Genomic DNA, 27,259 nt, shown 5'->3' with positions numbered 1-27,259 from the left:
GACACATGGCAAATGACATTTAATAGAGAAAAGTGTAAGGTACTGCACTCAGAAAAAAAATTATAAATATCATATGGGAGATACTGAAATTGGAGAAGGAATCTATGAAAAAGACCTAGGAGTTTTTGTTGACTCAGAAATGTCTTCATCTAGACAATGTGGGGAAGCTATAAAAAAGGCTAACAAGATGCTCGGATACGTTGTGAAAAGTGTTGAATTTAAATCAAGGGAAGTAATGTTAAAACTGTACAATGCACTAGTAAGACCTCGTCTTGAATATTGTGTACAGTTCTGGTCACCTCGCTATAAAAAAGATATTGCTGCTCTAGAAAGAGTGCAAAGAAGAGCGATCAGAATTATTCCGGGTTTAAAAGGCATGCCATATGCAGACAGGCTAAAAGAATTTAATCTGTTCAGTCTTGAACAAAGAAGACTACACGGCGACCTGATTCAAGAATTCAAAATTCTAAAAGGTATTGACAATGTCGACCCAAGGGACTTTTTCGACCTGAAAAAAGAAACAAGGACCAGGGGTCACAAATGGAGATTAGACAAAGGGGCATTCAGAACAGAAAATAGGAGGCACTTTTTCACACAGAGAATCGTGAGGGTCTGGAATCAACTTCCCAGTAATGTTGATGAAGCTGACACCCTGGGATCCTTCAAGAAGCTGCTTGATGAGATTCTGGGATCAATAAGCTACTAACAACCAAATGAGCAAGATGGGCCGAATGGCCTCCTCTCGTTTGTAAACTTTCTTATGTTCTTATGTGTTAATAAATGGGCACATGTTGAACATACCAATTTAATATTCTATGCACTGGGTTGTCAGTTTCATGTGCAGTTCCAAATCCTTTCCCCAGAAGATACAACTGTGCACATTAAATATCAAAGTCCAGCTTTCCACCCTGCCCTGTCTGTACTTTAAAGACGCATTCAAAGAACAGCCTCTAAAAACAGCAGTGGCAGCCAGATGTTTGATGCCACTCCCTGGGCGGAGCTGTTTAATTAGTAAGCGTGCCTGGCTTTGCGACCGCTGCATGGCTTCAGTGAGGCCACTGCTGCTAAATGCGTCAGGCTGGGCGCTGTGTGATTACAGGGCTGTGGGCTAGGGGCTGCATAACTATAGAGGAGCCCCAATGCTTCCATGATCTACGCTTTCAGCATTTATATCTGACTCTGTAAATAGTTTTTTTTTTGTCTTTGTCTGAGGTTGCTGGAGCTTTTCATGTGTGTGTGTGTGTGTGTGTATCTTAACTTATCAGTCAAAAGGCTCACTTTTTTTGGTTATAATGTAAAGTTTAGGAGGACTACAAACTGCCCTTCTAAAGTTTCCCGTAGTTAAAGCATAGCAAAGTGTAATAAAGCACAGTGAAGCGCCTTGAACAGTACAGAGGTAGTGGTAAAGCATATTAATAGTCATGACAAACCAGGGTAAGGTACATGCATTGTGTAACCCTGGGGGAAGCATGGTAAAACTGCAAACATACCGTGGTGTTGTGGTGCCACGTGCTTTGATTTAAGTTCTTCGATTACATTTTATACTTTGAGTAGAATTTTTTTTTAAATCAGCTTCATTCAAAATTTGAAAGAGATCGTGCCATCAAGCTAAGTGATCTATCTTCAGTAAATGTAATATTTACATATACAGCGCACACAGTGTGCAATAATACAGCTAATAGGATACCTTTTCAAATAGTAAAAAAAAATAAAATTAAAAAAAAACAAAAAACTATTGGCTGCATTGGTAAAGTTGCAAAAGACAAAAACAGTCACAATAATGAAACAAGTGTTTCACGTGGCGTTCAGCGGAAAGTACGATCCTGGCCACGCCCCTGTAAGAGAGCTCACGTCAGAATGCCTAGAAAGAAGATGAGCAGTCTGGAGAAGAGTCGGTGGCACTCATTGTAGAACAAGCCTGCAGCGGACCGGCTTGTGGAAACCCAACAAGCAGCAGGCTGGCATCAGCACTGGTACCGATACCGGACTGGTTCGATTATTAATAGTATTCTTGTGTTTTTTTTTTTTTTTGCATGACAGAGACAGGCAGTATGAAAAAATTAAGGGAGAACCAGAAAGAACCAACTTTAATAGAAATGTCCAAGACGGACGAATCAAGTGGAGGTAAGTTTGAACACACAAACATACAGGTTATTAACCTATTTATTTAATGCATACGGGAATAGTTACACACACACACACACACACACACACACACATATATAATGTATATATATAGATAATATATATATATATATAATATATATAATATATATATATATATATATATATATATCAAAAAAAAAAAGTCATTATTAACACTAATGTGCCCTGCGCTATGAGTTCATTAATTTACCGTCAGATGCTACATCATTTCTTCCTCGTCTACCCGCACACACAAGTACGTACGTAATCGAGAATTTAGCCAAGAGATTCGTGATTATGGTATATATAACAGAAAGACAAATGTATCTTCTAGTCGTGACTGTGTCAGTCATCACTCTGCTGTACAATTTAAGAACTCGCAGAATTGTCGTGTGGATTCTAGACTTGGCACTCGGAATGCTTTGTATTATTGCACGCAAGTCTATATTTCTATTTCATTTCGATCAATAATGAAAATAGTTTTAATCTACTGGTTGATTTCAACGAGGTGTTTTTAAAAAAATGCATCCACGGAGTTCTGTTGTAATGTTGACAAAAGTCCGGCTGACAATTCAATGAGGAGAGCTTGTAATATTAATTATAAACAAGCATGGCCCTCAAGGCGTTAATCAAAAGCAAATGTCTTTTAAACGACTGCTTAGGTGTAGGTCTGCGCACAAACTGCTTGACTTTGACCCGTGGTGTGGTTTTAGTACTATGTTTTACAATGGTTTTATTACCAGTTTTATGGTTTCGGTACTGGCACCGGTGTGGCGTTGTTGTCTTAATCACCTTGAATTGTACATCAATTTCACCTAGGTTATGGAAACAAACATTTCAAAGCCAGAGTTATCAAAGAGCAAGCGCTATCGCAGTGAAGCTACAAAACACACAACAGATAAGCAGTTTGGGAGGGTTAGAGAAAACTGACAATGAAAGTTAAAACAACCTATGATTTATTTTAAGTTTGAAAAACATATTTTGTAGTCAATTGCATGATTGACCCGTTTTTCTTTTTGTTTAATAGTTGAATGTAGCCTGTATTTGTAAAATAATAATACACCATTGTTCTCCAATATATTTCCCACACAACACACGGGCTTAGCAGCTTTTTAGTACAGCCTCTGTTTGGTACTCTTAAAAATGGCACCATTTTCAGGATACAGTGTGAATGTCCTGGACAAGAGAAACATGTGAACTGGTTCAAAAATACACAATAGTTTCCCTTATGCCCTTAAAAGTGGTTTCAGGAACTAAGTAACTTCTGTCTGTCTGGGGTTTAACTGCAAGTTAAGTACAGCCACTCAGATCCTGTACAGTTTGCCTGGTGGATTTGCCTGTATGCTGTACTGTTTGCCTGGTGGGCTAGCCTGTGCTCTATACTGAACATTTTCATCCTCCGAATCTGACTAAAACTGCTACAATACAAACATACCAACACTACCACTGTTGTTTTCTGTAGCCTTTATCCTGGTATACTGACGTTTGTGCCTCCTAGGGTGATGCTACCCGTAGTAACCCTAGTTGGCAGTGCTTTTTTATGAGTGCACTGTAATTGCAGTTAGAGAGATACTGGATGAACACTGCATGCGTGTTCTGGTGGTCTGTGTGTGTCACTGCATCCTGAGTCCTGCAGTGTTTCAGCACTTATTGAAAAAGCTACAACTGGAAATTCCAGAGTATAAACTGTTAACTGAAAATATAATACCGAACACTACATTATCCCCACTAAAAGTGTACCATCGTAAAAGCATTGCAAAGTGTACTAGGTGATTGTAAAGAATAGCAAGGTATTCTTCTAGACACACTTTCATAAGGGAATAGCTCAGAATGTTGGGGCAGGCTGTGCTGCCCCTTTAAGAATCCTGTCCGTGTGGTCAGAATTCTTTTTAGCTAAGCATCCACAGTCTCCTTACTCAGAATGACCCACAGTTTTGTAAACTCACACATACACACACACAGGCTAAAGAGTTTCACGGTGGCACATTTCTGCATCTTAAAGGATGGCAATGCAGATTTCTCACCATTGTTCATGTTCATGTTTAGTTTTGCACCCCTGCTCGAGCAGTATTCTAATGATCAGCGCTGCGTGCTAAAGGCTGATTGCTATTATGGGACTGTGACATGCAGGCTCCCTGCTTTACTCATCAGCGGATTCAACCAAAACACAGGCTTCCTAGAGGAGAAGGCGTAATGAAGTGAATCAAATACCAAGTGGCACTAGAAAGCAGTCTTGTGGTGGCAATGACTCCTGATTGCTAGGAACGCTGCTGAGCTGTTTGTGTTTGTGTTTTTATGGCGATGGTGCTCTGGTAACGACTGCAAACAGCAGACCATGCTGAGAAGTCAACGTTCAGCTCTTTGCTCGCTGATACAGTAGAGTTTTACTGTAGCTACAGAGGACAAGTATTCCAATAAACATACATGCTGTTGCAAACATTTACACAATAATAGAGATAGATAGATAGCTATATAATTTCTGTGGAAGTTTACAGTGCCATTTGAGGTCATTTTTGTGCATGTTTTTTGTTTTATGAGTTTACTATTCCTAGTAAACATGGGAAATAAATTTAATGTCAGCAAGCAAACAAGAGGCACATCACTTTACAGCAATTACTGAGATGAGTTGGGCTTCAGTAAAAGAGGACAGCTTTACAGCTTCTTATCTTTGCTTTACTTCCATGAAATGAACTCCGGTCTGGAGTGCGATCAAGCCCAGGGTCACTGTGCTGTTTGCTCTGAAGCAGCGAGGCAGCCAGCAGCACATGAGGAGGGATTGGGTGTGCAAGGCCGTTCCCATGGAAACCAGGGCTGGAGGCTGTTTATGAAGATGTAATTATTTATATTATTTCTGGAGTTTCTAGAGACGAGACAGCTGGTGAACATACTGTATATATCCACCCCACAAAAAGTACAGCGTTAGTCTTTAGCTTCTGCTTGTGTTTCACGCTGAAGATAGTTCTAAAAAGAAACTTTGATTCGATAGAAAGTAGCATAAGACAAACGTGTTGACGAGAAGTCAAGCTGTTTGTGCTCCAGTGAAAAAGTTACAAAAGGTTTTGGACTAAAGTACAAAACCCTCAAAAGATAAAGCCTGAGGTTTTCTCCTACTGTGCGTTGATTCTCTGTACATTCTTCTGATCTATGACTGACCTTTTTGGTGAATATCCTGGAGCTCGGAGGTAAAATATTTGCATGACCCTAAAATTGTTTATAAATTGTAACTCTTGTTTGCATATGTACTGCCTTACTTGAAATGCATTGTTTGCATTTGGAATTTGCATTTGGTTCTGAGGTGTAGCGTGTACTGTACTGCAGTATATGAAATGCATGCGTTTGCCTGCGGTGTGTTGTGCAGTGCGCTAGGGTGGAGTGCATCCCTCAGTTGGTTAGGATTACCTCCCAGTTCAGAAAATAAAAAATAAATCATTACTGCGTCCCTGAAGGAATTCCTTTGGGCAAATTCTTACTTCTGCAAGAAGATGGTATTTTATAAAATGGAGCTTTATAATAGTCCACTTACTGTACAGTACAATGTGATCTTCTTTGATGAAAATGTAGGTGCTAACAAGCCTGGAGCACACTGACAGTGTATAGAGTATATCATGGGGCAGTTGACAAGGTTTTAAAGCCCAGTTTTGTCAGTCCTGTACCTTTCGCAAACATGAATTGCTGAGGGCAGCAGGTTTGTGCGATCGTTACTGATTTGCAGGAACAGGAACATGTAGACGCTGGATAGTTCTGTAAATCATACCTGTATGCACAACTAAATAACACTGACAGTTCTGCAGTAGGATTTATGGCATGCTTTGCGATATTGTTCTTATTAGTATGATATTTGATTTTCGAAAACCCTCCACCACAGCATCTCCAGGTCTCCTGAGCTTTTTAACCTGCTCTTTTCTTCCCTTTAAAGATGGGGTAGCAGTGCTGACGGGGTACAGGAAGAAATGTCCGACAGGTATCGGTTCAAGTGGTTTTGAAGTCTTTGTGTTTGTGGCGTCCGGGTCGGGTGTTCGTTCCTCGGTGTCTTTGCATTTCGCTCCAGTGTCGCTCGCATTCCCTCCCCCAGGATCTCCGCTCCTTCTCTCTCTTGCTATCACTCTCGCTATCTCTCAGCAGCGTCTCTATAGCATTGTGGTTGTCCAGCAATGTTTTCATTCTCTTACATGTGTTATTTTATGTATACATTTTATGTTCATGTCCAGGATCCGCTCTTTCCATAGCCAACCTTGGCTGTTTTGACTGAAAGTCATTTATCACAAAAGAAATAACCCTCATTTATATCTGCCCCTTTCCCCTCCAAAGTCTGTACCAATTAACGAGTGGCTCTGGGGGACTGATAAATATTGTACGTTTAGGGATTGAGTCCGGAGTTTCTTTGTTTTTTTTTTTTTTACTTTCTTCTGCATTAATACACAGATGTCAAGCCAGTCTTTCAACGACAACTGCCGCTATTTTGCCCATGCCTCAAAGTCCTTTTTTTTCCCCCAAAGTGTTTGTAGAAACTGTAAGATATAAAATGAGGGGAAAGAAATGCAAAATTAGCTCAAGGTCATAAAGAAGTTGTTCCTTTTCCCATCCTGTTTATTTCATGACCTTTTTATTAACCATATTGGTTCTCTTGTTCAATCCTGTTTCAAATGACTTGCCTGCTGAACTGGGAATAGTAATGTCTTTGGCCTTGTTAAAAACACATGTACAGTAGGAGCCTACTTTTAACCCTCGTTGTCAATTGCTTATAAGGTTAAATGAGGATTATCCATTCAAAACACTTTTTATACAGTCTGCGTCAAGTGGCACCAGAAGGCTTGTCAGTACATTTTTAACATTTTCTGGTGACCTGGAAAAAATAAGTTAAAAGCACTACACTGGATAAAAAAGCACAGTGAACCTCAACCGCTAATCTAGCCTTGCCTGTACAGCGTGCTTTATTGTCAAACAGTGCCAGTGATTGTGCAAGACAGGGGAAGCCTCAGTAAGCCTTTGTGGACGTCTGGTTAGTGTCCAGTTCCATCTTCCATCTTCAAATGGGTGTGGGTTCACATGTGTTCGTAGAAATGCACTGGTCTTTTTCCATATCATCATTGTTGTGTTCCACAGCCTGCATGGGAAGAAATAATATCAACCTACAGTTGTATAACGGGGAGCTTCTACCAACTTGAACAACCATTGTCATTAGTGAGGCCTTAATGTGGGTGTGTTTTTTTTGTTTCTGTTTTATAAAGACCACTTTTTTTTTTGTTCATTTATTTTTTTCTTTCTTCCAGTAGAAGACAATAATGGACACGACTGTCTACCCAACTCTGCCACAGCCTCTCCCCTTCCTGGTGTTCCCGAGGTAAACTAGATGCAATGGTCACACTAGGGCGGTACATTGATGCCAACTTAAGTCTAGCATGACCTAACGCAAACGCTATGCAATTTACCATTTCACAGCCTTCCTGCAGTTTCGTGTCTTGGTCCTCTGGAAATGTTCCTTCAGCACTAGGGTATTTGTTTTGGCTGCAGAGTTACTACGCTTGGTCTGTCAATTGTATTCTTGGTTTTTCCCCCCCTAACATTCCCCCCCTTGAACTTGCTTCTACTTTTTGGTTTTACCTTTTGGTTTTGACGTGATTTCCTGGTGCCTTTGTTCTCAGCAGATATGTGGGATGTTCTGTTATTCTCATTAAGCAATTCAAAGAAAGTATTTCCAAATAGACCGAAAATGAAAATGTAGACCTTATTAAACAACTCAGCTAGGTGAAAAGTAACCTTCCCTAGATCTCCCTACTCTCCTTTCAGCTTGTGAGATGCTGCACCTATTGCATTGCTGAAGTGATACTATAGATTCGATATTGATATCACAACAGAGCATTTATAACGATTCACTTCAGGGATAACTAAGATTACTATGTATTTCATGCACCTGCCTTTATCTTGAACAGTGGTTCCCAAACCATCCTGAGGACCCACTGTATCATCTGGTTTTCATTCCAACTCGGCTCTTAATTACTTAACTAGACCCTTAATTGAATTGCTTAATTAGACCTTTTTAATTGTTAACAATTGCGTATTTTTCAGATTAGCTATAACATTTTAAGAGCTGAAAATAATCAAAAAGGTCTAATTAAGCAAGCTGTCAGTTCATTTAAGGGTCTAGTTAAGTAATGGAGAGCTCAGTTGAAATGAAAAGTCTTGTCGGGTCCTCAGGACCGGGGTTGAGAAACACTGACCTAGAGCAACACACAACAAATTTAAAAACACCCCGTGGGAAAACATTTCTTATTACAGTCCGTAACGTTTTGTCAATGGTGTTTCAGGCTGGTGCACGGAGATCAGCAGTAGCATACCGCTGAGTTCTGCAGTGTAAGACGGAAAAGTAGAACACAACACAGGAAGGAAGGATGGTGTCTATTTTAGTTTTATTTCCGGTAGGGGTGGGTGAGGTGTTGTTTGGAGGATACGGTGACAGCATAAGAAAACTGGCAGTCATCCCTTAGTCATCAGATGAAGATGTTTTTATTTTTAGGAAAGGGAAGGTAACAGTTTTTAGAAACAGGAAAACGGCAAGGTGGTAATTCAGGAGAGGGTCACAGTGGCCTGTTTATCTGATTTCATATTGACCCTTTCCAAACTCCAGACCGAAACATCTAGCAGTGTGCAGTGCACTGTAAACCCTAGTCTAGCAGTGGCTGATATCCCTCGCCAGCTTTTATTAGACAACCAAAAACATGTAAAACTTGTATTTGTTTTAGAGGCGCTCCTGCCTTTATCTGAAAGACATGCAAAGAAGGGTTTGATCTGCATTCCAGCATCTGCTTCTTTTTTTTTTACCCTGCGCTTTGAGAAGCGATTCAGTTTGAATCTCGTTCATTTTAAAGACAAAGCACCATTGCAAATGAAGGTGCCAGAATGTAAATTGCATAGAGTTTGTGCCGTGCATAATGTGTCCCTGTGTCCGTGTCTTCTCCTATTATTGTTGTTACATTTTATTATTCAAATTAAGTTTGATATGTTACTGCATGGCTTGCAGTCATCATTTGCGATTGCTATGCCTCAGCCTAGGTCATGGTCACCCACTGGGTCTTCACTGTCTCTTCCTGACCCTGGTTTAGTAATATGGTTCAACAACAATGAAGTCTGCAGACCGAAATCATAACTGTGTCCATTATCTGTAGAGCCCCGTGTGTTTCGCCAGTACGAAATAGCACAAAATAAAAGGAAATGCAACGTAGAAAACGAAATGAAAATATAAAATGAAATAAAACGAAAAATCATTATAAAGCAAACCTAGAATGACATTTTTAAATTGGGAGGATTATACAATTATTATTATTATTATTATTATTATTATTATTATTATTATTATTATTATTATTATTTTATTATTTTAAATACATACTTGCAATCGTAGTTGTCAAGGCTCAGCCGTTACCATGAGTGAGTCGTTAGGGAATTCAAATTGTGATGGAAGAGACGTTTGTTTCTAAAATGCCTAAACCGCGCATAACAATTAAACAACGCTGCAAATAATTTGAGCATGAGGGGATGTATGCAGCAGAAGGTGACAAAATAATTGTATATAGATTTTGCAACTGTCGGCTGGAGACTGAAGATACCCTCGTTAAGCATTCACTGTTTATTCCTTTTGGGAAGATATGGCTTGTTTGCTTATATTTTGTATCGGTATGCTAATTCTTTGTTTTTGTTCAAGTGGTGCAAACTTTGCACTGGAGCAAATGCTGTTTTGGTTTTGAATGATTTTTGATGTGCAAATCTGCTTTGCTCAGTGTTTAGATAGTGAGAAACCCCAGGCTTGCTGTATTGCTGTATACTGGAGCCCTGCTTCAGTGCAGTGAGATTTAAATACTATTCCTGTGGGATTTTTTATTTATTTTTTAATTTGTGCAATTATTATGACAGCCTCACAATAGTAGGACAATATATTTAATTAATCTTATTGTGTTTTTATGGAGGGCAGGGGAGTATGTACTATAAATAGGCAATTAAGTAAAGATTTTATGTTTCTGTTACTAACGCTAATGAGAAGTTTTGGTAACTAAATGATTTTTTAGCGAGAGGTCTGCTCTGTCAAAAGCGGATAATGTTTTCTAAAAAATATGTATGTAGTTAATACATGATGTATACTATACCATTATTGATATACATCTATTCAAGCTGTTTTATCTGTAATAAAACAACATTTAAAAACTTATAAAAAATAATTCACGGGGCTCTAATTAGCTGCAATGAATATATATGGAGCTGCAAAGTGTCTGGAGATTGAAAGAGGGCCAGGGAGGAGACTACCCATTGGAAACCTCTTAACCCACCACATCCCATCACTCAACCGCTCCTCCACTAACCTCCCTGTCTCTTCCCCTCCCTCCCGCCATGCTTAATGACAGAGCCCTATCACCAGAGAGTCCAGCTGCCTCCTCTCCAGTATGCAAGGGGTAAGCAGGGAATGACCACCATGCTTGACTGCATGTGCGTCAGTGTGTGTGCGTGTGTGTGTGTGGGGGGTGGGGAGGGCAGGGGGGGGGGGGGGGGGGGGTGTCATTAAACACATATATATATATATATATATATATAGATGGCATTAACACCTGGGAGGGCATGAATCTAGTGGACTGGAAGGATAGTCATAAATGTATTCTATTATGTTCGTTAACCAGGGGAGCCTGACTGAGACGCGGTGTCTTGTTTACAATGGAGACCCGTTATTGAAAGACCACCTGTCTGTAATGACCAGTCTGATGAATCCACAGGTATCATTTATTTGCCAAGCTAATCTGCCTGTACTGTATGTCAAGATCACTTCTATTAAACGGTCCCCCTGAGTGGTCCAGTTCGTCCAGAATAACTCAAACACCGCAGTCTGAAGATCTGCTATTGCCTGTACGGAAAACATTTCCATTGTGGACTGCTGAGTACCGGCCTGGCCCAGCCTAGGTCTCTGTCCATCAGTGTCTCACACCTGGGTAAGGAATCTGAGGAGATCAGTCTCTCACACCTTGATCCATGCTTCCCCAGACCCACATCATATTTCAGTTCCAGATTCTAAGCAGTGCTGGGTTGTCCAATCCAGTAGACTTGTTACTGCTTTGTTAATTGCATGGTCAGTACTGTCAGGCTGTTTAATTTTGTCAGTGATCACGTCTGATTAATGTCTCATGCTGTTTGGGGTGGACTCCTGTTTCAAAGTGGTGCTCGCAGATTATCTGATGTGAGTATAATTTAGCGCTGTGAGATGTTATCCATGTTAACAGTTCGCTTGCCTGTGTTCAAGAGAAAGATATAGACAACAATCCATACTTTAGAAATGCTGGTTGACGTGTAATCTCAGTGTGCAGGTCTCCTGGATGTTAATCGGGGAGCTTGGGTTTGCTATCAAAGCTTCTTCTCCTATGCTTGTATTGATAGTGCAAGTCTCTCTGCCACGCCTTATAAAAGTTTATCATAGTAAAATCATAGCAAAGTGCACAGTAATAATGCATAGCTCAAAGCATGGTAAAGCAGAGGTGGGTAAACTATAGTAAATGCATGGTGTAACCATAGTAAATGCATGGTGTAACCATGGGATAGCTTGGAAATAACTGTGATAATGTTCATGGTAAACTGTTAAAGGGATTACACTCTCCTGTGTGTTTTTTTTCTTTTTGCTTTGTGCTGTGAATCGGGATATTTGAGAATCAAAATTTGTCCGTAACAAATCCTGCAATGTTTCCACCCCCTACAGATTCTCTATACTCTCTACCCCCTTGATAATATAACTGGGTTACTCTGTACTAAAGCTGATCTCTGTGAACGGAAGGAATTTCTGATCTCTCAGGCAAAGAACCATTCCTTAATTAGATGGGTCATTAAGTTCCCCTCAGCCAATTGGAGCGACCGATTCACTGTATATCTCCCCTTGTGTAGAAAACAATCATGCTGTCTACTTCTGGCACAAACCATTACAAGGAGGGGTGACAATAAAAGCCTTGTGGAATGTATTTTAAATTATTATTAAGCTAAATATGTGCAGTAAGTGCTGCTTTTCTAACTGAACAGATTGACCCTGGTGGGGGTAGGGGGGTCTATTTTAATGATCTAAGCAGTGGGGGATCTTGGTACCGCCCCTAAACTGTGGTGGTTGTTTCACAGATCTGGAGGACAAGGGCACTGGTCCTGAAATGCCGCTCCAGGGTACTGTATGGTAAATGGGGGTGAGCTGGGCAGTGGCGCTTCAGTCCAGGATTTTGTTTCAGTCAAGTCCTTAATTGGTTGATTGATCCTTAGCCGGATCAGTTAACTGATTTAGAACCTGGTTGGAAACGAAATCTGGACTGGAATTAGGAGCCACGGAGCCAGTGCTTTCCGAACATTCTAATACCTCTAAATCAAGGTGCTTCAATTTTTAGTGTAAAACAAAAATACCAGCTGAGGAGCCTCCCTATCACCCCCCCTTGATCCTTGGGTGACCATGCACACTTGGCCCTAACAGCCGGACGTAGGTAAATGTTTACTTGTACAGCAAGCGCTGTTTTTGAGGAAGCTCACTATCCTGGTCTCCACGGGAGCTGTGTGCTTCTGTGTAGGAGAGCAGGTTTCCATGGCTAGCTGTGCTGCTTTGTGCTCAGTGATTTGGATGTAACTATCCAGGGTTAGAGCATGCCTGCTTGTATGCAGATGGTTGATGTTATCAGGTCAAAGCACCTCCCCTCTCCACTCCCCTTCTCCCTTTTGTAAAAGTGACAGCACATCCAAGACTATTAACGTATGTTCAGCCAAGGAAAACTGCGGTGGCTGCCATGTGATATTGCACAGCTGCGGAGTAAAAGAAATGCCAGTGCAATCGGGCTGTACGCCAGAGCTTGCATGCGTTTACTGGACGCTGGGCATGAGTGCAGACCTGGGGGTCAGTTACAATGTGAATTGTGCAACACCTAATTCATTGCAATTTAGAATGGAGTTGGAATTGGAGTTGAACCTTGGCACCCCTGTGTAATTGTAATTGTAATTGAGCACATGTTTGGTACAAATTGATTTTGAAGCGCTTTACCTGAGTGCTGGTGTGTGAATAACAGAGCAGGGCTGCAGAATCAGGTAAGGAAACGTCCTGCATTCTGCTGTGAAGAGAAGCACAAGTCCTGAAGTTCCAGCTGTGAAAGTGTGCTCTCTGGTCCGTTTCTACTAGACCTCAGTGATTACATTTGAACCCCTAAGTGATGGCCAGGTTCACCGATGCAAGGTTATCTGGGCTGCCCACGACTCCCTGAATCCAATCCCATTGCCCTAATACTGTCTATGCCTGTGTTTTTGTTTTATTTATTTATTTTTTGCAGCTAGAGAAACGGCCTCAGAGCAAAGACTCAATTTTCTTCAGGGATGGCGTCCGGAGGATTGACTTTGTCCTCTCGTACGTCGACGAACCCACGAAGGAGGGAGAGAAGAAAGCGGTAAAACTCATTTATTGTTTCATTTCAGTCACCTTCCCCCTTGTATACCTTTCATTTGGGGGGGGGGGGGGGGGAGGTTCTCATCAACGATGCTGTTACATACGCTATGGTTCTGCGTAGTCATGTGTTCCATTAACAGCGCTGCCTTCCTCTCAGATTGTTTTGAGGCATTAAGATAATTCTTGTAATACTGTGGTTTTAAAGGGCTGAGGGGAGAAGAGAAGTCGGCTATGCTACCAAATTAATGTCCAAGTATGTCTTCCTGGCAGATTGCTGCAGTAAATGTTGCCCATGCAATACTGATATAGTCTTTCATCAAGAACAGTTTATTTTAAGATGATGTAATGATGATCACTATAATGATTAATCTGAACTGGTAACTTGCAGTCTTTCAGCGTTTTGTGTTTTCTAATCCTGCAGGAAAATGAAAGGCTAACGTGGTCTGGGTTTAAGGGGAGTTTTGAACCAAAACATTATTGTCTTTATTGTCTTTACAGAGATGTACTTGGGAGTTCCTGCTGTAAACTTGTGTTTCTTCTCTTCTCTCTCTTTTTTTATTTATTTTTTCCAAGGAAAGGAGAAAGGAATTTGAAATTAATTTGCAGAAGGCCGGTCTGGAACTGGAAACAGAGGATAAAAGTGTAAGTGTGGCAGTGCAGTGCGGCCGGCTTTGAAAAACTGCAAGGGGTGAGGCTCCCTTTAGGGGCTCCTGTTGTTGGATACTGGACAGTGAATCAGATTTTACACTGATGAATTTGTATCTTGTTTTATCGTCGTCAGATTTTTCAGTATGCTGGAAAGGTACTGTACATGTGGCTTTATTACAGTGGTGACCTTTTAAAAGTTTACCTCGGTACTGTAATCTTGCAGTTTTACTGCACATTCCCTATGCAAATAGTGTTCATTTATCATCGCTAACCGTATGCTTTATTGTATCAATCAGTGCTTTTTTTCTGCTTGACCGTGCTGTCTGGAAACCCACAACTGTGTCTTTAACATATTTGTAAATTCGCGTATTACTGTGTCAGAAGACAGACCTTACTGGCATAAAAGCAGGCTTGGATGGATGGGTTCAGCTGGGGAGTCTGTGCCGTTTTCGTTTCTGAGTGTAAATGCAGTGATGAACCAGGGATGGAAATAAGGCTTCCATTGCATAGCAGTTTGATCCATTCCCGGTTTGAGTTTTTTTTCCCCCTGGTAACCCTGTGTCTTCCTATGTCTCCCATCCCAGGAGTCTGAGGACAGGCAGACGTACTTCCTGAAGATCCACTGTTCATGGGATGTGCTGACCGCTTACGCGGAGATCCTGAAGATCAAAGTGCCCTTCAAAGAGAGCGACATCCCCAGCAACAACGAGACGCCCCTGAACTGGCTGTTGAAGCCCTTCAGACTCCCCTATGAGGTGATGTACCCCGAGCCAGACTACTTCACTTCGCCCTTCGAAAATAAGAAGCCGGACTTCTTCCTCATCAAGGACAAGGATGCCATCTTCACCCCCTCCACCCGCAACAGGATTGTGAGTACAGCAGGTTCTGCCTTTGCTCTTGTATCTTGTAATCCGTACATAGCATAATCTGTACACGGCATTGAACTAAATGTGACACACCCTTGTCCGAAACTAGTTAAATATCTTATAAGACCACCCAACCAGCTTTTTTATTTTTTAGATTGCTGATCTCTTGTCCTCCCTCTCTCTCTCTCTTCTCCAGGTGTACTACATTCTCTCACGGTGCCCCTACGCGACAGAGGAGGGAAAGAAAAAGCTGGGAATCAACCAGCTTCTGAGCAACGGCTCCTACACGGCAGCCTTCCCGCTTCACGACGTACGGATCCCACCTTCCAGACTGCGAAATCTTTAAAGCATGCCAAACTTTCAGCAGCCATGAATGAAGATGATTCATTTCACCTGGCCAGATTTATCAAAGAACTTCCACCAGCATGCAACTGAATGGGAATTTTTAAACTGAATGAATGTTCAGAAAAAAAAACAAGTAACAAGCAGCTTGGGAGGGTTATTTGTGGGTTTGGAAGTGTTGTTTTGCTATAAGTTTTATTTTCTTTTAGGTGTAAAAGTCTGGATAAATCTGGGCCCTTGTATTAAGCACACTATGAATTAGGTTATGCAAATTCCTGCATTTTTTTTTATTTACTGTCTGCTCTCTCTAGAGTGTGTTTATCGAAACCTGTGTATATACTGAAAGCATTTTTTTTTCTTTTTGATTTTTAAAGTGCCAGTACTGGAAGAAAGCAAAGGTCCAGAACTGTAAGAGTGAGAGGTTCACCCTGTACAGGTCATGGGCCAGGTTCATGTGCTTTTACAAGGAGCAGCCCCTGAATCTCATCAGGTGAGGAGCGGAGAGGCTGGAGCTGAGGGACTGGGAGTGTTCTCTAGTGGTTAGAGCTGAGGGACTGGGAAGCAGTGTTCTCTAGTGGTTAGAGCTGAGGGACTGGGAGGCAGTGTTCTCTAGTGGTTAGAGCTGAGGGACTGGAGTGTTCTCTAGTGGTTAGAGCTGAGGGACTGGGAAGCAGTGTTCTCTAGTGGTTAGAGCTGAGGGACTGGGAGGCAGTGTTCTCTAGTGGTTAGAGCTGAGGGACTGGGAGTGTTCTCTAGTGGTTAGAGCTGAGGGACTGGGAAGCAGTGTTCTCTAGTGGTTAGAGCTGAGGGACTGGGAGGGAGTGTTCTCTAGTGGTTAGAGCTGAGGGACTGGGAGTGTTCTCTAGTGGTTAGAGCTGAGGGACTGGAGTGTTCTCTAGTGGTTAGAGTTCTCTAGTGGTTAGAGCTGAGGGACTGGGAGGCAGTGTTCTCTAGTGGTTAGAGCTGAGGGACTGGGAGGCAGTGTTCTCTAGTGGTTAGAGCTGAGGGACTGGGAGTGTTCTCTAGTGGTTAGAGCTGAGGGACTGGGAGGCAGTGTTCTCTAGTGGTTAGAGCTGAGGGACTGGGAGGCAGTGTTCTCTAGTGGTTAGAGCTGAGGGACTGGGAGGCAGTGTTCTCTAGTGGTTAGAGCTGAGGGACTGGGAGGCAGTGTTCTCTAGTGGTTAGAGCTGAGGGACTGGGGCAGTGTTCTGGTTAGTGGTTAGAGCTGAGGGACTGGGAGGCAGTGTGGTCTAGTGGTTAGAGCTGAGGGACTGGGAGGCAGTGTTCTCTAGTGGTTAGAGCTGAGGGACTGGGGCAGTGTTCTCTAGTGGTTAGAGCTGAGGGACTGGGAGGCAGTGTTCTCTAGTGGTTAGAGCTGAGGGACTGGGAAGCAGTGTTCTCTAGTGGTTAGAGCTGAGGGACTGGGAGTGTTCTCTAGTGGTTAGAGCTGAGGGACTGGGAAGCAGTGTTCTCTAGTGGTTAGAGCTGAGAGACTGGGAGGCAGTGTTCTCTAGTGGTTAGAGCTGAGGGACTGGGAGGCAGTGTTCTCTAGTGGTTAGAGCTGAGGGACTGGGAGTGTTCTCTAGTGGTTAGAGCTGAGGGACTGGGAGGCAGTGTTCTCTAGTGGTTAGAGCTGAGGGACTGGGAGGCAGTGTTCTCTAGTGGTTAGAGCTGAGGGACTGGGAGGCAGTGTTCTCTAGTGGTTAGAGCTGAGGGACTGGCGTGTTCTCTAGTGGTTAGAGCTGAAGGACTGGGAAGCAGTGTTCTCTAGTGGTTAGAGCTGAGGGACTGGGAAGCAGTGTTCTCTAGTGGTTAGAGCTGAGGGACTGGGAGGCAGTGTTCTCTAGTGGTTAGAGCTGAGGGACTAGGAGTGTTCTCTAGTGGTTAGAGCTGAGGGACTGGGAGGCAGTGTTCTCTAGTGGTTAGAGCTGAGGGACTGGAGTGTGGCTCTAGTGGTTAGAGCTGAAGGACTGGGAGGCAGTGTTCTCTAGTGGTTAGAGCTGAGGGACTGGGAAGCAGTGTTCTCTAGTGGTTAGAGCTGATGGACTGGGAAGCAGTGTTCTCTAGTGGTTAGAGCTGAGGGACTGGGCGGCAGTGTTCTCTAGTGGTAAGCTGAGAGACTGGGAGGCAGTGTTCTCTAGTGGTTAGAGCTGAGGGACTGGGAGGCAGTGTTCTCTAGTGGTTAGAGCTGAGGGACTGGGAGTGTTCTCTAGTGGTTAGAGCTGAGGGACTTTGTAAGTAAAATGTTTCTCTGTTCTCTTTGCTTGGGACAGGAAGTACTATGGAGAGAAGATTGGGATCTACTTTGCCTGGCTGGGTTTCTACACAGAGATGCTTTTCTATGCGGCGGTCGTTGGTTTAATCTGTTTTTGCTACGGTGCTTTCACCTACAGTGGTAATGTGTGGAGGTGGGTATCTTCTCTGTCTGTGTGCTCTTGACCTTGTTTCTGTGCTGTTTGCAGTGCTTGAAAAAGGGTTAACGGATTACTTTGTGACTTCACCAGTGTATTCTACAACTCTCTCTCACAGCCAGGAAATCTGCAGTGTGGATATTGGAGGAGAGATTGTCATGTGTCCTCTGTGTGACCGGAGGTGTGGTTATTGGAAACTGAACATAACCTGCGACTCCTCCTTTGTGAGTACTGAAAACAATCCTGACATTAACGATGATTGAATAAAAACACCAGAGTTCAGAGTCTGAACGATAAAGTTTGACGGGGCATGTGATCGTATAACCCCCCTTGTATCTGTGCAATCTGGCCTTGACAGCGTGTCTTATTATGTTTGTCGTACTTGGCAGATGAGATACAGATAATGTAAAGCACATTGGACTGTAGCATGAGATGCTATGTAATGTGTGTGTGTGTATATATAGTCAATGGAATTTTTTTTTTTTTTTAGCAATCCCATCTGTTTGACAATGTTGGCACATTATTCTTTGCCATGTTCATGGGCATATGGGGTGAGTTGCAGTACAATGTATGCATGCACGCAGTATTATTGTTATTATTATTATTATTATTATTATTATTATTATTATTATTATAATAATAATAACCAGAGCCCCTAACCTGCGTCTCCGGTGCCCCTACTCAGTTACCATGTTCCTGGAGTTCTGGAAGCGCCGGCAGGCCCAGCTGGAGTACGAGTGGGACCTAGTGGACTTTGAGGAGGAGGAGGAGCAGCAGCATCTCCAGCTTCGGCCCGAGTACGAGACCGTGTGCACCAGGCGCAGGATGAACCCGGTCACTCAGGTACAGAGGGGAGGAGGGAGCTGGGCATGAACCACATCACCCAGGTACAGGGGGAGGAGGGAGCTGGGCATGAACCACATCACCCAGGTACAGGGGGGAGGAGGGAGCTGGGCATGAACCACGTCACAGGGGGGAGGAGGGAGCTGGGCAGAACCACATCACAGGTACAGGGGGGAGGAGGGAGCTGGGCATGAACCACGTCACTCAGGTACAGGGGGGAGGAGGGAGCTGGGCATGAACCACGTCACTCAGGTACAGGAGGGAGGAAGGAGCTGGGCATGAACCACGTCACCCAGGTACAGGGGGGAGGAGCCGCTTACCTTCAAATTGTCGGTGTTGCGTAGGGTTTGTGATGATTGCTGCTTTTCTTAGATTCTACAGAGAACAGCAATCCACCCAAACCCAAGCAGCCGCTTCTTCAGGTGTTTCATTCGGATTGTGACCCTCAGCTGTGGAGAGCTCTGTTCGAATAGTCAGTATGTGCAGCTCTAGTGATCGTGGTTTACAGGTGACCTAACACTTTGAGATACTGGCTTCATACTCACTGCAGAGCTCTAGTTCATGATCCTCTAGGTCAAGGGTTATCGTACAGGAGAACATAACCCTTTTGTGGCTGTAATTTTACAAAGCTGCTGCTGTCACAATCTCAAAGCCCCTCACATACCAGTATATGTATTGGCTTTGTACATACGATCAAAGTTTTTGACTTCGCATTCGGTACAGCGCTCTATTCCATTACCAGTGTTGTGCAGTGCTGTATGTGTGAAACTTTTCATTGCCCACAGCTTTAAACTGTACCGGTATCAGTGACACAGACCCCTCGGCTGTATTCTATGATTCTCTCAATAATAAGTTCCATTACAGGTGGTGTCCAGGTCATATTTAATTCAAGTAACACACATTTTATTTCATAATTAAAAACCATTCAGCTACAGATGCTGTTATTACAGAATTACTGCAGAACTACAGAATTCCAGAAGCAACGCTCGAGAATACATTACACCGTGTAACAATTTTTATTATACTGTAAATTTACAGTATAATCGTAAATCTCGAAAAACTACTCACTTCAAAATCTTTTGTAGTCATTTTTGTATCACTTTAGTATAAATATATGTTAACTTGGATTCATATGTTGTTTTTTTCTGACTATGTGAACGAAAATTTGCCCGTTTTCCCATTGGAAATAGGTAGATTTCAAAATATCACTGTCCTGGTCACAAAAGCAAAGTTTATGGGGAATAATAGACATTTTCTGTACTTTTGAGGCATAAGCAATTAGGAAATAACACTTACTACCCAGGAACAAAAATTGTGTTACATAGTGTTATTAAAGAAACCCTAGCAGGCTTAGAAATAAGACTCCTATTGCATAGCTGTTTCTCACATTCCAGGTTTTACTACAAGCTTGATTAGCCACAGTGTATAGGTAACAAGGTCAGGTGTGTTTGGTTAAACTCCTTGTAAAACCTGGAAAGGATCAAACTGCTATGCAATGGGAGTCTTATTTCCAACCCTCCTGTATAGATCTATTTGAATGATCTCAACAGCGGCTGGATTGTAATACTGTATGGCAGCCCTGTAGCTCCTGCTGGTCCCTCAACGTTGCTGTTAACTGGAGATCATTCAAATTCATCCTTCTGTAGCAAAGGGGCCACAGTTAGAAAATAGTGCAGCTGGGTACAGTTTCTGCTACTATTTCCAGTGTTTTTAATGCTGATAATATGTAATGAAATGGTGTTTCCCCAGTCTAATGAATTCTCACAGCTTTGGAACTCACTCTGTTTGTTCCCACTTAACTCTTCCTCTGCTTGCTCACTCAGGAAATGGAGCCCATCCTGCCCTTCACAAGCAAGTGTGCACGTTTCTGTTTGTCTGGAGCCACCGTCGTGTTTTGGGTGAGCATCTTCATTCTCATCGACCTCCAGCTGCAGAGCCATGGTTCTTGGGCTTATCCTGGTGAACTGGCCAATTGACAGCAGAACCAGCAGTTTAGACAGAAACAGTCAGCTAACCAAATTCTGCAGACGTATACCCTGTTCACACTGCCTGCCCTGTGTTGTGAATGAATGGCATGCATGGTTTCAAGTGTGCTGCTTGTGCATTATTTCGGTAGTATGGCTAGGCTATTGGACACTAAAAATCTGCTGGTAGTGTAGGAATGGCCCCAGAATTACCTCCACAGTGATGTGCTTTGTGTGAATTGCAGTGTGCACAGCATCAATAAAAACAGGGTACGAGGCATGAGCTTTAAAGGTGCAGCTTCTTCTAAATTCCAGATAAAGTACCTTTCCCTTTAAGACGGTAATCATCACTTGTGTCTGCTTCACTCCATTCCAGTCCCAGGCTTTGTTCCATACCATGCCCTTAATTGAACTGAATTATTGAATTGAGCTGTCCTGAGAGCTTGGCTTCTTTCAGGTCTTTAATAGATCACTTGCAGCTCGTTGTTTAAGCAATGAAGGTCCTGATTGCACGTGTACAGTATTACAAATGAAATGTACCTGTGATGCCTTTTGTTTAAATATTGACCATTGGGGAGAGCATTCTCCTAATTAAAACTTCTGTGCATGTTACAGCTTGCTGTTTCATTGGGACGGTGTGATTGTTAATCTCATGTGCTGCACAGCGCTCCTTCATAATGCTGTAGTCGGGAGCCATCGCTACAAACCCATGCTATTTGTGTCCATTGACAGTTATGGGGCAAGTGGGAGCCACAGCCACCCTGCTGCCAGGCATAAAGAGCACTGTAATTACAATTTTGCCTTGCAAACCCTCTGGTAGCTGTGCACGATGTGACGGGGGCATGTTGTCTGACAGATCGCCCTCATCATCGCCTCCATCGTTGGCGTGATTGCGTACCGCCTCGCTGTTTACGCCGCTCTCGCCAGCATAATGAAGGATAACCAGGACCTGCAGCTGGTGGGCTCCCTGATCACTCCGCAGCTCGCCACCTCCGTCACAGCCTCCTGCCTCAACTTTGTGGTGATCATGATCCTGAACACCCTGTACGAGCGAGTGGCCATCTGGATCACTGATCTGGGTAAGCACGGGGCATGGCCAGAATATTACTATAACAGGGTGCACTATTTTAAGATTATTATTTTATGCTATATCATACATGTGTGTGTGTGTGTGTGTGTGTGTAGATAGACAAATAGAGAATCAAAAGAAACTTTTACTATTATGACATAATTATAAAAAAAAAAAAAAAAAAGGTATATAAATGATGGACATTGACGAAATGTTTTTGGTTTGTTTTTAATCACTTGATCATTCATCCTTGACCATGACACGCTTGAGTGACTGTGACTGAAGCACATGCACTTAATCACCTAATTAGTGAGACTAATAAACTAGTGAGACTGAATAAAAGCAATAAAGAAAATCACAGAAATAAAACAATATGCCACGTCTATCAAGAGAGCAGCGCCTTTGTGCAATCGGCATGTTGGAGGCTGGACTAGGGCAGCGTACTGTAGCTCTGCATCTTGGGTGCTCACAGCCAGCAATTTCAAACCTCGCGAGACGGTATAACCAGACACACTCCGTCAATGACAGGTCACAAACTGGGAGACCAAGAGTCCAAGGTCGACAGATCTTGTCAGTTATTAATAGGCATTATAAAGTGGGTCGTGATATAAGCCGGGTTTCACGTTTGCCTATAACAGCGGTAGCTGACTTTAGTTTTGAAACGCTAGTTAGTGCTGCACACACGATCTGTTGATTTTTCTGCAATTTCCCTCAGAAATCCCCAGGACTCACATACAGTATGAGAACCGTCTGACCACGAAGATGTTCCTTTTCCAGTTCGTCAACTACTACTCCTCCTGCTTCTATGTGGCCTTCTTCAAGGGCAAGTTCGTGGGCTACCCTGGCAGCTACACCTACATGTTTGGAGTGCTGAGAAATGAGGAGGTACAGCGCCCTCACTGTCAGCCATTTGGAGCTGAAGTAGCATCCCTGCAAAACAGAACTGTCACAATTCTGGGTAGCTCATGTTGCTTCTTCACATTGGTTCAGGGTTGGAAGACTCCTATTGCACAGCAGTTTCACCATTCCAGGTTTTAATAGAAGCTTGACTAGCCACAGTGTGTGTGGTTGACAAGCTGTGGTGCGTCCTGATTAAACATATGGTGAAACAAGGAATGGATCAAACCACTATGCAATGGGAGCCTTATTTCCATCCCTGCAATAGACGTTTGCCATGCAGCCCCACTGGTGAAAATGCTACCTCATATGGAGTCAACAATGCAATGGGAACCAATTTCCAAGAATAAGTTTGAATGCATTCATTCATATAATAATTTGGGGTGATTGCTCACTGGTTTGATATAATGGGTCTGCGTGAGTATCCAAAATACAGTCAGACAACCAACATTAACCATTGTAACTGCCATATGATGCCTGATACCTTGCAGAATCGCCACAGATTCCACAGTCTGCTCATGCTCTCTCGCTCTCGCTCTCTGCAGTGTGACCCCGGCGGCTGTCTCATTGAACTCACCACTCAGCTAATCATTGTCATGGCCGGCAAGCAAATCTGGGGCAACATTCAGGAAGCCCTTGTGCCGTAAGTGGAGCTTTTCAGAGCCCCGTTCACCGGAGAGATCCTGCATTTCAGTCTCTTACTGGATCGTCTCCCCTGTTGACGCCGTCCTCCCCCCTTCACTGTTTCCCCATTCAGGTGGTTGCAAAACTGGTGGAGAAGCCGCAAGGCACGCAATCAACCTGAGAGCTTGTACACCCGCTGGGAGCAGGACTACGACCTGCAGTGCCTCGGACAGCTGGGGCTGTTCTACGAGTACCTGGAGATGGGTGAGAACCACACAGGTCCCCTTCCTCAACTGCATGTAGTGGGGACCTGCACCAGAAGCAGCCAGGTGTCAAATGATCCAGAGTCAAATCCCTTAGAAAAGTTTAACACAATGTGCGTGTGCTGTTTCTAATAGTTTTCCATATTGATCTGGCTTAGAGTTAAATAACATTAAAATCAATGTTTGTATAGACGGTTCAAGCCATTTCAGTCTCTGCTGTAGCCGATGAGTTGTATCTGTAGGGACATGAAATTAAGATCAGGTGTGCCTAGTTTTTGTAGTGGAAATGCAGTGTTAGTCTTTTGTTACTTTCATTGATCAGTTGCTTAATTACGTTATCAGTTACATTTTTAATTGAAAGCCTGTCTGTGTCAGTGCTGACACCTGGTGGCTGTAGGACAAGCACAGCGCAGCAGGACCTTGACACACTGTGCAGAGCTCATCGACCTGTCGAGGTGTTGTTTTGGGTGCCCTGCTTGTCCGCCCCCTCTCCTGACCTGAGTGTCTCTCTGCAGTGATCCAGTTTGGATTCATCACCCTGTTCGTGGCCTCCTTCCCTCTGGCCCCTCTCCTCGCTCTCTGCAATAACATCGTGGAAGTGCGTGTGGACGCCTGGAAGTTCACCACCCAGTTCCGCAGACCTGTGGCGTCCAAGGCCCACAGCATCGGAGCGTGGCAGGAGATCCTCCACGGAGTAGCCGTCCTTTCTGTCGTCACCAACGTGAGGACTATGAAACACTCAGTTTATCATTTTAATGTCAAGCATTTAGAACAGAAGTCTTTTCAATGTTTGTGATGTTGAAATGAGTCTTGATTTTTATACACCCCTACTGTATCTGTGTGATGCGGATGATGTGGAAAACATATATTTGCAGATTAGAAATCCTTTACAACCCATTTGAATGAGCTGTGCCAAACCCTGTCCCCTCTCTCCCGCCCTGCAGGCCTTTATCGTGGCGTTCACCTCGGACATGATCCCCCGTCTGGTCTATTACTATGCCTACCACCCTGGCACGGAGAACTCCATGGAGGGGTACATCAATAACAGCCTGTCTATCTTCAACATCTCCCAGTTTAAGCCCCACAACATGCCGGATGACGGAGAGAGCCCCAGCTGGTTCAACAGCTCCATCATCACCACCTGCAGGTAAGGAGACGAGACAGCAAGGCTTCCCTCCTTCAGGGCCAGGCCTGTGAAACTGCGCTTCATTCCCGGTATCAAACCGGGGGCGGTCTGCTCACTGCCCTGTCCGTCTGCAGTCCGGAATCTAGAATAAAATCCGCAGTCATTTAAAAGTCCCACTGCACAATCTGCTGCTGTTTGGAAACGAAGGGGACCATTTTCAAACCACTTTCAGCTCGGTCCCGGCATACAAGCACTGCTGCAGGAAGGGAATGGCTGAAACTGTGGATCCCAAACGAGTGTCGGAAATGCACTTGAACTCCTGAGTTCTCAGCATTACCCCTGGATTGCATTGCATGATTTTCTTGATGTCCTTCCTGTCTTGCAGGTACAGCGATTACCGCTATCCTCCGGGGCACGAGAAGGAGTACCAGCACACCATGCAGTTCTGGCACGTCCTGGCGGCTAAAATGGTCTTCATTATCATCATGGAGGTAATGTATACGGTTACCGAGTTATAAAGCACACAGCACGTACAGCATAGCTGAAGATACCTGTGTCCTCTCACTGAAGCTAACCCCGCTCTCCTGTTTGGGCAGCACGTGGTGTTCATGGTGAAGTTCTTCGTGGCCTGGATGATCCCGGACATCCCGAAAGACGTGAAGGCGCGGGTGAAGAGGGAGAAGTACCTCACCCAGGAGTACCTGCACAACTACGAGAGAGAGATGATGAAGAAGCAGCTGGAAGAGAATTGCTCTGCCTCCACGGACCGTCATGAGTTGGTGTCCGAGGGCATGTAGCCCCCCCGAGCACTTCCAGGACAGCTGGGGAGGGAGGAATGCTTTCACCAGCACACAAGCAAACCTCCCTCCACTGTATCAGTGAGACTACGACTGAAAGCCCTGCTCCACTTGTGCTGAGTGACTTACATTCCTTACCCCACCCCACCCCCCACCCCCCTCCCCCCGATGAGCAGCACTCCTCCTCATAGTCCTGGCTGTCTCTCTGCAGTGACAGCGTTAATAGGAACTAGAACATTCAGTCTGGTATGCAAGAGAAAGACCTGAAGTACTTCTGTTGGCATTTTCACAAGGCTGCTTACTGACCCTCAGCTCAGCCTGTGTTCAGCACTGTGATGCACACCCACACAGCCTGCCAGAGTTGTCTTAGAAGTCATATCTAAAGATGGAACGTAGCCAGTGCTGGGCACAAATGCAGGGAGTACTAAAGTGTTGCTTTTGTAGCTGATTGACCAAAAGATCTGCAGCTGTTGAAACTCTATATACAGGAATGTACAGAATATACAGGAATATGCACTGTATGCATGTATGTTCAGGTATTTAGGTATTTCATTACAGCTTTATGATGTTATATATATACATACACACACACACACACACACACACAGAGCTATGGCCAAAAGTTTTATATCACCCTACAGAATTAACACATTTTGCTTCAAGTTGAATGAAACCTTCTGAACAAAGTTACATTAACATAGTACTTAACAAAAAACTGTGACATTTCGAAATCTAACATTAAACACTGTACTACTGTTACAGGTTCCGATAAACTTTTGCGATATAATTTAGTTTCCTTGATTACATTATTATTAGTTAAGTTTTGTTTCAAGTTATGTTTCAATCCTAAAATTCGAGGTGATGCAAAACCTTTGTCCAGAGCTGTAAATAATAATAATAAAAAAATTAATCCTTGTAGGTGAACAAATAAATAAATAAATAAAATAACATGACAATCAATCTGAAATCTGCAGGAGAGACACATTGTGATCAGATAGTTAAAGTTGCAAAGAAAGCTAGTGCTGTATGCTGGATACTAGATCCACTGAAAAGCCATGAAAGAAGCACCTTGTAATGCTCAACGCTTCCATATGTTTAATGTCATGTTGACCCTTTCTGTGTCAGGTTATGTTCATTTATTTTATTTCATTCTAATTTTGTGCCAAGATACAAGTTCAGCAGCCAGGCCGTCCAGGATAGCAGTGTCTGAAAAAGCCAATGGAAGAGTCAGTGACATTTCTCGGTGGCATTATGATAATGGGGTTGCAGGGAAGCCAGTATTGAATTGTGTTTGATATATGCATTGGAGTCATTTCAATTTGGGTACAGCGTCTTTATCAGCCTATTGTATGCCAATTATAAAGATGCTACATTAATGTGCCTGTGTTTGTAAGAGTTAATTAAACTGCAGATATTGTTGTGTTCAGGGAATCTCCACGCCTCGGATGAAAGGGGACGTAGAAATTTGTCTTTGATTTTAACCTACGGGTAAAAAATAAATCAGCTTTTTAATGAAGAGAGCACATATTTACACTGCAAATAATTATGATGTCATTATACAAACAACGGTGCATGCCTCCATCTCTGGCGGTTTTTTCTCAACAGGTATATAAACAATGCCAGAATTTTGACCGTACACATGTTCCAGTAAGGATTCTATTCAGAGATTCCAGGTATCTAGTAATATTAGCCCAGGTTTTTAAAAACTATATGCTTTTTGGTTTATACTTTTTTTACATATACAAAATAAATTTTCACTGCTGTGATCCATACCCTACAGCTGAAAAGCCATTTCTCTCTGTTTATTTTTATGTTTTGGGTTTAAGGTGAGATGAA

General features: G+C 43.2%; 1 protein-coding gene across 1 annotated transcript; it reads left to right on the top strand.

Annotated features, from left to right (window-relative positions):
- The first annotated feature begins 1,900 nt into the window (after positions 1-1,900).
- On the top strand, positions 1,901-26,191 carry LOC121329606 (anoctamin-5-like). Its single transcript, XM_041275271.1, has 20 exons — positions 1,901-2,124; positions 7,416-7,486; positions 13,461-13,574; positions 14,147-14,215; positions 14,806-15,090; positions 15,284-15,397; positions 15,804-15,919; positions 17,703-17,837; positions 17,959-18,064; positions 18,331-18,391; positions 18,526-18,683; positions 20,507-20,581; positions 21,504-21,726; positions 22,432-22,601; positions 23,159-23,256; positions 23,371-23,501; positions 24,016-24,221; positions 24,445-24,647; positions 25,012-25,117; positions 25,223-26,191. The coding sequence occupies exons 1-20, from the start codon at positions 2,034-2,036 to the stop codon at positions 25,421-25,423; spliced, it is 2,733 nt and encodes a 910-aa protein (XP_041131205.1). The 5' UTR covers positions 1,901-2,033; the 3' UTR covers positions 25,424-26,191.
- Positions 26,192-27,259: the final 1,068 nt, after the last annotated feature.

This window comes from Polyodon spathula, chromosome 17 (assembly GCF_017654505.1).
Source record: "Polyodon spathula isolate WHYD16114869_AA chromosome 17, ASM1765450v1, whole genome shotgun sequence".
In the NCBI taxonomy this organism is placed as follows: Eukaryota; Metazoa; Chordata; class Actinopteri; order Acipenseriformes; family Polyodontidae; genus Polyodon; species Polyodon spathula.
The sequence above is the reverse complement of the archived record's forward strand: the minus strand, read 5'-3'. Positions and strand labels throughout refer to the sequence as shown.